This window comes from Sardina pilchardus, chromosome 23, assembly GCF_963854185.1.
Source record: "Sardina pilchardus chromosome 23, fSarPil1.1, whole genome shotgun sequence".
Classification (NCBI taxonomy): domain Eukaryota; kingdom Metazoa; phylum Chordata; class Actinopteri; order Clupeiformes; family Clupeidae; genus Sardina; species Sardina pilchardus.
The window spans coordinates 13,205,949-13,216,684 of NC_085016.1; the positions used below are offsets into that span (position 1 = coordinate 13,205,949).

The window sequence follows — 10,736 nt, forward strand, 5'->3', positions numbered from 1 at the left end:
CCATGTAAGCCGATGTGAAGACATAGCCTAAGCATTTGTTCTTTCAGGGTTGTTATCTCAGCCTGCTCTGTCAGTCATTTGCCAAATCATCAGCTGTGTGTGTGTGTGTGTGTGTTGGGGAGGAGTGTGTGTATGCCTATGAATGTGATTGGATAAGTGTGCTGTGTGCTTTTTTTTTTTTTTGGCTGTGCGTTGCTAACAACATAGTACAGTGTGGGCACCGCAGGCTAATTTGTCACACTTCACTTGAGCCTATTAGCAGTAATGGCCCAAGAGATAAGTTTGACTGAGTAATGAACCTCTCAACATGACATGTCAGGCCACTCCACTCCCACATTAAACATTACACATGAAACAGTGCAGCTTTTTTTTTTATTATTATTTTACTATGAGCAAGTCAGCATGCTAGTTAGCCACATAGCTAACAGCTAGCATTTAGCTCTGCCCTGCCCTATTGCATTGCTGATTCTGATTGGTTTACATTAGATTATACAGATTAAAACATGTTTGGCCCTTAGGGCCGGTTTCATCAGAGATCTTTTAACATGACAATTACAAAAACATCTGTGTAAATGCGTGTACTTTTTTTTCGATCTTTATTTATTTATTTTCTCTCACCATGTAGGCTATTTCTAATACGTTCTCATATTATCATTATCATAATTAAAGCCTCAATATTTTCCTTGGCCCCTTTTATTAATATCCCTGCAGCGCGTGATAAATGGTGCTCTCTTTAAACTCACGAGCATCAGAGGCTGGGTCATATTTCATTAGATGTGTGCTGGGGGGGTTACTGGCTCACCCGTCTCTGTAATTACAGACGGTTACCCTCGAGAGGAGGTGATTTACAAGTGGAAGAGGAACTCAATTGATCTCTCTGACCAGAAGTCCTGGCGCCTCTACCAGTTTGATTTCACGGGCCTCAGGAACACATCAGACGTCATGACAACAACAGCAGGTAGACCTACTTCTGTTAAGTGTTTGTTCATATGAATCTCCTCAACTTTTAATAAAATTACAATTTCTTATTTAATTGCATTGATTTATTTACACTTAACCATACACAAAATTATAGTATTCCTGACTTAATGTTAAAATATGTGCTCCCATGATTTCCTGTCAGTAATTACAGTCGATGAATCCTCTTCTATGTTGCTAAACATTCACATTGTCTTCCTGCTATACATTAACATTAGCATTAAAAATATCCTAAAATTGGTAAAGTGCCTCATGATTACAGGTGAAAGCAAATTCTTACCATGTCTTAAATTAGCATTTATGATTATGTCGTCTATTACCTTACATCTAGCTCTCTCTCTGTCAGTCAGAACCTCTTTAGTCTGAAAGACAATTTGCTAAATTTCATGCAGTGACCAAAAACAAAATGATTGGACACAACTGTGAGAATGATAACTGCCAGAGGCACTTTGAATCTGGAGAAAGACACTTTTCTCAGTTTGATGTGAATGAATCGCCTCGTGACAGGCTCCTCACCATTGTAGCCAAGCGACAGCAGGTTGTACATCTGCTGTCTGGACAGGAAGTCGAGCCTCTACCAAGCTAATTGCTAAGCGAATCAGCTGTGGCCAACCACACACACACACAAAAAATAAATAATAAAAAAAAAATCCACTTCCCAAAGTTGGTCATGTCCACTTCACTCCAGTGGATGAAATTTGAATAATTGCACCAGCCGAGCATACAAACGGATCTAGATTCAGTTGAAATGCCAATGATGTCTTTTAAGACTGGCCTACATACACCGCTGTTTGTTTGCAGCATAAAGTCCGATGCTTCGGCATGTTTAAGCTTTAAAGTATATTCATGTTAGTGTCAGTGAAGGTCATTTCAGAGTAATTTGCTTAATAATGTGCAATGACTGCATTTGGGAAAAAAAACATTCTGACAAGAAATTAATGTATGATAAATTACATGTTCAATTTCTCTGGACCATAACTGCCCATTTGTGTATATGCAAATAGAAAATAGAAATTGAGATTAATGCATGGACATTATCATCTAAAATTGGTCACGGTTGTACGCCAATGTAAGAAATCATCCTGTTATTTGTCTCTTGAGAAATCTTTCAATTGCTCCTCCAGTCTTCAAATGACTTCTGTAATACATTTTAATGTGTTCGCCACCACCTTTCAAAATTAATGAAGTTTTGAAAAGTGCTCACGATTGCATTATGTATTAATCTACCTAGAGGTGTAATTAGCCTCAGTTAACCTTATTTTCAAGAAGCATACTCTATGTGACATTGACAGAGCTTTGTTAGGGTTCACTTTTTGAACTCTCATGCTCACTCGCTTTCCTCTACCCAGTCCAGATCTAAACCTTGAAGTGCAAGAGCAGCAATACACTGTATTGTTAATGTTGAGTGCATGTTGAAAAGCTAGACCCAGATTTGTGTGCAAGGCAAACTGTTTTGGGAGGGGAGGAGAGAGGGAAGGAGGGAGGGAGAGGGAAGGGGAATGAGAGTTTCAGAAAGCTCTTCTGCATGATGATTATGTCTTGATCTAAAAATATCTGTAATTAATTTGCATTTCTTTGACTTCTGACGAGACAGATTCTGTAGATTTGCATTGTTTCATCTCGTTTCTGCGCATACTAGTATACAGTAATCATGACAGTTTTGTGTGGTAAGTGAATCCCTTTGTACAGTATGTGCAATTTGTTGCAATGGAATGCTCCCGCACTTCCTTTTTCAAGTTGCTTGCTTCGTGTTAGGGCCTTCCTACCCGGTTTTATGCATCGCATTAAACAGCGTGTGACAGCACTGCAGAAGTGGAAGAGGTAATCGAACTCTGTCAACGTTGGTGACATACAGTGTGGGAGGTTGGGATTTTTATTTGCCACGTTTTTAGTCGATGCTCTAGTTTCGACGCTGTAGTTCTAGTGTAGTGTTTATGACCATTTAACAACATCCTGTCGTGCCTTTGGTACTGTACAGTAGTGGGGGAGAGTGACATGTGGTTACCAAGGAAAGTGGAACACTGAGGGCTTAGATCTAGACCACTTGTCACCCATGTGGACAAACCTTCATCTGTCACTTAGCATGCATGAGATGACTTACAGTACATGTAAACATGAAGTTCCTGCAAATTCTACTGTACACTTCATTTCATCTGACAATTAGCAATGTGAAACTAGCACAGTGAAATTTAAACCAGTGTCCTTCAAGGGAATGTAGGATTACATCAGGCGGTGTTATTTTGTAATTCCACCAGCTGGCATGTGAAACGACATAACATATTGCCTTAAAAATACCTTAAAATACCCCAAGAGTGTTGTCTTAATAAATCAGGCCTTGTGCCTATTTTTTTTGAGTCATTTAAGGATTCAGCGTTCCCCATTTCTGTCCCTGTGCTGTGTCCAGGCGATTATGTGGTGATGACAGTCTACTTTGATCTGAGTCGACGCATGGGCTACTTCACCATCCAGACCTACATTCCCTGCATCCTCACGGTCGTCCTCTCCTGGGTGTCCTTCTGGATCAATAAGGACGCTGCTCCCGCAAGAACAGCCCTGGGTAAGGAACAGCTAATTTTACCATCTCCTCCCGAGTCTGACGAAGAATTAAGAAAAAAAAAAAAAAAGGATGCACACACGCGTTGCATGTTCAAAGGCTGTTTTCTCCAGTGTTCAATTAGGTGGGCTTGCAGCTGGAGTGGGATTTAGTTAAACTCATTATGACAGTTGAAAATATCAAAGATATCAGTTTGAGAAAATGGATTAAGGCGATCTTCCATGATGACTGTTCCACGTGTTTTAAAAGCAGAACAACCGCTGTCCTTGATTTGTTCCATGTTAGAGTAGGCCTACTAATGATAATTTCACCAAGATAGGACAGAAGTGGTTTGGGGTCTGTTTATTGTACACTCAATTGTTTAAACACTCACACTCATAATTGTCTTGTTTATGCTCAAGGCATTATGTTTTGATTTCATGATGTATGGATTCATTTGTTCAATTATTTTAAGAATGCCAGAACATTTCATTCAATTATTATTTTTTGTATTATTTATTTCCATGCTACTTTTCCCCTCCATTGCATGCAAATTCCTTTTTGTCCATGTAAACCAGCACAATCATCGACAGCAAGGGTAAGTAAATGCCAAATCTCTGCATACACAATTCATTCAATTGTATTTTCCCTTAACGTGAGTGGCATTGGCTTGAGAGAAAAAGCTAATAATTACTGTATATACAGAATTTGAGCAAGTGTAACACTGTTCCACGGCAAAGTGCTACATCAATGATTATGTGTCATACCAAGGTGTTACTCGACACCAACAACACATACACCACCCTCCACCCCCCGCCGTCATACTGTATATAGTTATACATTTGAAGGAATGTGGGTCTGTTTTGTGTTTCATTATTATTCTTTTGGAGAGATTTATTTAAAGATATTTATGTATGCAAACAGAGCTTGCCATTAACACACTTGACACCTTTGAAAACAGTCAACAAATTCCCGCTGTCTGAAGGGGGGGAAAAAAGATAAACCATTATTCTCTGAGGAAAGTGTTATGGTCTCAAACAAAGAACATTGCTGGGCAGACCTCTGTGGTCACCAAACGAGTGCAAACCTCGAGATAAGAGGCTTTCTAGATAGTGAGGGAAATTACAGTGCCCCGTTTTTCGCAAGAAAATGTCTTGGTGCTCTTTCTATCAAATTGTACTGTATCACAGAATTTGTTTAAGATGAGAGTCATTTTGCTATTTTGCTCAAGTGTAGCTCAAGTAATGGACTAAAAGGGAAAGGTCATCATTTGGTCCAGTTTGCTGCCTATAACTGTCAGAAAGGATACATTTATGTGATGGAGTTCAAAAGACGCTTTTGTGAAAACTGACCAAAACTCTGTGTGAACACACCTGTTCATGTAAAAATACCTCAGGAGACAACTGTGTGTGTGTGTGTGTGTGGGGGGGGTACCCAGATGATCTCCTGTGCAGTGTCATGGTATTTGACATCCATTACTGGCCATCTTTCATATCCCGTCGAAGTCACAGGACGTTATGTCCAGCTCTTGCTCTGCAGGCTAGCCGATGTGTCCGCTTTGGCCTTGCCGTCCGGAGTTTACTGTTTACGTCAGAAACTCCATCTGAGTGAGTGCTGTCAAAAGTATCAGACCAAAGCAGGCAAACAGGTGAGAGTAATGACTTCGGTCCAGCAGTCTGAGGGGAAAAAGAGAGAGAGAGAGAGAAAGAGAGAGAGAGAGAGAGAGAGGGATAGAGAGAGGGGGGGATTGAGTGTGAAACGCCCCGGCTCGAAATAGACTTGTCCCGCTAGTCTCCATGGCAACCCACTGGAAAACATCTTCTCGTTTCGACCGTCTCCTGAGAGGCATCTATGAGATGTTCAATAAATTGTGCTCGTGTGGGCGGACGTCGGGATTTGCACATTTCTCTATTCACAAGCAGCCCCCCCCCCACCCCACCCTACCCCACCCCACCTCACCCCACCCCTAAATCAGATGTAGGGGGTTTGGGGCTGCTAAGAAATGTCGCAGGGCCGGCCCACCTCTGCCTCTGCCTCGCCCGCACTGACACCCCCGTTGATCACTGATCGGCTATATCTGCTGCCCTGGCAACTTTTGTTTGATAATCGTTCATCCAAGCCCTTCCTTCCTGCCACCAGTACTCTTTTTCTCCCTTCCTCTTCATTCCACAAACTGATGTATCTTTGTGACACAAAACCGCTGTCAGAGGTTGAGGGGAAAAAAAGAAAGCATCAGGGCATTAGAGAAAAATATTCACATAGCCACTGGTTCACATAGCCACTGGTACATTTCATGGCCCACTAGTTACTTACCAGGAGCTATGACTTATTGTATAAGTCATTACTTTATTTTTTTTTTTTTAAAGATTATTTTTTTGGGGCTTTTTATGCCTTTATTTGGACAGGACAGTAGAGAGAATGACAGGAAGTGAGTGGGAGAGAGTCGGGGTGGGATCTGGAAAGGACCACGGGGCGGGAATCGAACCCGGATCGCCAGCGTACGGTGCAGGTGCCCCAGCCAGTTGCGCCACTGCCGGGGCCTACTTTATTTTTCACACTGACATAATTGACCACGTAACTGTTATGTTGTTATATTGCAGTGCACCTATTTTAGGCAAAACCGCGAGCTTGTGACTACTACATAGTATAAACTTCAGCTATGCACTCAATGCTTAGGAGAACATTTCATGGCATTCATGTACAGTCTTAGGCTGCTGGGGTGTGTTGCTCAGCTATTGATATACAAAGAGGGAGTTAAAAAAAATCAGTCTTGGAGAGACAGAGCAGACAGGCACAAGGAAGAAAGGAAAGAAAGAAGGATGAAAGAAGGAGGGATGAAAGGAGGAAGGAAACGTGAAGATCAGTCAAGTCAAATCAATCCTTCTTTTTGAGACTTAGAAGTGACCACTGGTAAGGAATAACTGCGTGAGAGTTTATACATGGCACACCCCGACCTAGTAGGAGTATATGATTATGAGTCAAAGTGGGTCACTCAATATCCAACTGTAGTGCAACGGATGAGATCAAAGTGTTTCCCTTCCACTAGCATATCTAAGTGAGGTATACCTAGGCACCAAAAACTCATTTCTAAATGACCGAATCTCATTTTCTTAAATGGCATGGGCAATTGGAGCAAAAAGTTACAATTAATCTATTTTGGATGAAATAGATCAATTCAATGAACAAACACGAGACAGGTTCACAGAACACAACTCTTTGATGAGAAATGTTCAAAGAGACACTTTATTAAAGTACCAGCTTACATGAGATTTGTCACAATACAAAGCTCCGGAATAATGACTAATGCTATTACCTCCCTTGATACGCTTCGACTTATGTTTAGTGATCTGTAAACTGAATCTCAAGACTTTTTTTGAAAGCTTTTGGAGCCTCAAATTGTTTCCAAGTGTGTGTGTGTGTGCGCTGTCATATGTTTCATGATTGACAGAAATTGATGGGATTGTAGTGATGGGTGGGCTTGTTTAAATCATAGCCTTCCAGTCACCCAGTAGGAGGCCACGAAGGAAAAAATCACAGAAAGACGTTTCAAGTAAACTGCATTGTCAATCAAAACCGGATCTTGGTGTAAACATGCAATCTGACAGTGACATAACCCACACACATTGAATGTGTGCCGTTTTGCTCAGGGAGTCTTTGAGAGCTCAAGACATCCCAAAAAGCCATGCCGATTAAATGTACTTCAGCAACATCTGCATAATAACACACTTGTAACCCTATAACTCTCACAGTCAGATCCCAGTGTTTGCTTTCAAACCCTTTACTCAGTGTGTGTGTGTGTGTGTGTGTGTGTGTGTGTGTGTGTGTGGTGTTCTGCAAATCATCAGGTTTCAACTCAAGACAGCAGCATATTGTGAGAATGTGTCTGTGTGATGCATTGGAAAGTGTCATGACAATCATTTCTGCAAAGGAGTACCATCACTGTTACATCCCATTTCCAAAAAAGCTGTAAAATATAAAGAAGAGCATAACAGAGAACAGAATGTGATAGTCTGCCAAACACATACACCCATATGTTGAAACTGACAAACAGTGCAATGGCCAATATAATGAACATCTGGGTAACACTTTATATCAGCAAACACATGTTAGCCATTAATGCATAACTCATATGTGCATGTATTAGTGCTCAATAAGGTACACATTTATTAGGTCTTTATTAAATCATTTCTTATTCTTACTCAATAGGTGAATTATTCTTGGTAAATCCTGAATAAGCAACTCCTGTAGTTGGTCTTCATCTAATGTTATTCATACGTAGTATGGATCAAAATAGAAAATGTATAGCCTTCGAATACATTGTTTTGATGAGTTATTATAGTCATTATATGTCACATATTCAGATTCCGTCTGTAAACTCTCCATACTATATATCAGTAACCTTAGATCAAGATTAACTGGTTGCCTATTAATGATACCAAAGAATAAATGACCTATTGATTAAGAATAACACATTGTTGAATAAAGTTATAATAGATGTGTAATGGTGCTTAATACAGACCTTATTGGGCAATAATACATACACATATTACCGTAGTTATGTATTAATAGCTAACATGTGTTTGCTAAAATAAAGTGTTACCGAAATCTGCTGTAGTGCTAACATTACATTAACGTTACATTTTGACAGGAATCACTACTGTACTGACCATGACAACACTGAGCACTGTGGCGAGGACATCTCTTCCCCGTGTCTCCTACGTCACGGCCATGGACCTCTTTGTGACCGTCTGCTTCCTGTTCGTGTTCGCCTCGCTGATGGAGTACGCCTTCCTCAACTACTACTGCTACCGCGCCCAGAAGCCAAAGTTCGGAGCCAAGTCCGAGAGGCCGGTGAGCGAGGAAGCGCGGAGCTCCAAGAGAAGCCTAGATGTTAGTCTTTACACATGCAGTCATCACACACACACACACACACACACACACACACACACACACACACACAGCTAAGAGTCTGAATTCTTCAAGGATGCATTCATTTAAAAAAAGGATATGCTAAATATTTTAATGTGCATTTCCCCTCCACATAAACACACACACACACACACACACACACACACACACACACACACACACACACACACACACACACACACACAGCCACACACACACACACACACACACACACACACACACACACACACACACACACACACACACACACACACATGTACCTACTCTTTCATTTTTTTCACTCTGGCACTCTCGAGAGAAGAGCACCAGATAGTAGGAGATGTTTAGCTCATCTCAGATTAGCCTCATGGTAAGTTTGGGGACATGTGACACCGCCAGGGTTTTTCAGGGCATGCGTGGAAAGATACATCGGGGTAAGCTGGCTGGGTTGCACACTTGGTTTGGAAGAGTGATGGCTCTAACGGCAAAAAAGGAACCCTCCTCACTTTACTCAGCTGTAGAAAAGCAGAAAGTGAAATTTTATTCCCCCCCACCCACCCACACACACACACACACACACACACACACACACACACATACACACACACACACACACACACACACACATACACACACACACACACACACACACACACACACACACACACACGCACACACACACACGCACACACACACGCACACAGACATATACACAGACACACATTCATGCACACATTTCTTCTCGGATCACTTTGAGTGGATGAGAGAACACATGGCAGATGGTATCGTTCGCGGGCTGTGGTAGACAGCTCCCCGCTGGGCTACGGATGGGATTTTGCATGCTGCAAAGATTTAATGCATGACAGCGTTCCTCGTCTCCCGTCTCCCGTCTCTGCGCTCTCCATCTCGTCCGCTCGCACCTCGCGCTCACTCATGGACTCGCGAGGGGGAGCATCCAGGAGGCTTCCGTTGTTGAAAGGGTTCAAAGGTCACAGGTGTAATCCCCAGAGGCTACAGTCATAGAAAGAACTTTTTTCACTGTGAAGGTTCAATTCATATACTGTAGGCTCCACTCCATCTTTATTGGGCAAATGAGAAGCAACTCTAACCAGCACTATACTGTAAGTCTTTGGAGAGCGAGAGAGAGAGAGAGAGAGAGAGAGAGAGAGAGAGAGAGAGAGAGAGAGAGAGATAAAGAGGCACCTGTAAAGACAAATGCAAGAACTCAGGAATGGTTCAAAGAGGATAGAGGCTGAAAACAGAAAGCATTCTTAAATATCTGTGAAATTATCTGGTGATGACAATATAATGACATTGATGTAGCAGATGTACTAAAAAAAATCCTTTGTCGTTTACATTTTCTGCTCTTAAGGCAAATACCACTTCTCCATATCAAAATGGCTTCTCTATAACAGATAAGGCTCATTATTACATTTCCAGTCAACAAGCCAACTGTATTTTCAGCTCATATGGCAAAGACAACTTCCCCTTTCCCCTTCCCCTTTAATGGCTTCTCCATAACAGATGAGGCCAAATAAACTTTACATTTACTGTCCCCAGGCCTACTCCTCGCTCAGCCTCAACCCATCCCTGAGTTGTTCGCCGACCCTCATCACCCTCAACAACTCTATGTACTGGCAGGAGTACGACGACACCTGCCTCTACGAGTGCCTGGACGGTAAGGACTGCAAGAGCTTCTTCTGCTGCTATGAGGAGTGCAAGGACGGGGACTGGCGCAAAGGACGCATCCACATCGACATCAACGAGCTCGACTCCTACTCCCGGGTCTTCTTTCCCACCTCATTTATACTGTTCAATATTGTCTACTGGGTGGGTTACCTCTATCTTTAGGAGCTGGATAATGATTTCACCCCCCACCCCCCACCCCTCCCTGTATTGATTTGGACTTCAAAAAGGAAGAAACTGTGATCCCTCTGAGGACCCGTGGAACTCGAGCGTAATCTTTATTTATTCAAAGTGTTATTTATTTGTTTTTAACTTGAATTCTCAGACCAGACCTTGATATGAGATCCTGGGTGCTTGGACTACCTTTTGGTGTAGGCCTTGCCCCTACACCGTTTCGGTGACTGTTGAGAAAAAAAAAAAAAGGTTTAAATGATCTCTTAGTAAGAAGCGACATGTCATCCATCCCAACATCTGTCATCTCTGTCAACACCTAGTCAGGGGGAAGGACCTCACCCACTTGTCTCTCAAACATCTGCTTCACTCAACACACATTTGTCTCTGCAAAATGCATAGTGCCTTCTTCAAGGAGCTGACTTACGTATCAGGAGATGGAAGTGGACTCTGAATATTA

General features: G+C 42.0%; 1 protein-coding gene across 1 annotated transcript in view; it reads left to right on the plus strand.

Annotated features, from left to right (window-relative positions):
• Positions 1-10,352, plus strand: part of LOC134071210 (gamma-aminobutyric acid receptor subunit gamma-3-like) — a 50,793-nt gene extending 40,441 nt beyond the window's left edge. Inside the window, 4 exon segments of the mRNA XM_062527833.1 lie at positions 821-958; positions 3,383-3,535; positions 8,160-8,362; positions 9,980-10,352. Coding sequence (XP_062383817.1) covers positions 821-958; positions 3,383-3,535; positions 8,160-8,362; positions 9,980-10,270 — 785 coding nt within the window. The 3' untranslated portion in view covers positions 10,271-10,352.
• Positions 10,353-10,736: the final 384 nt, after the last annotated feature.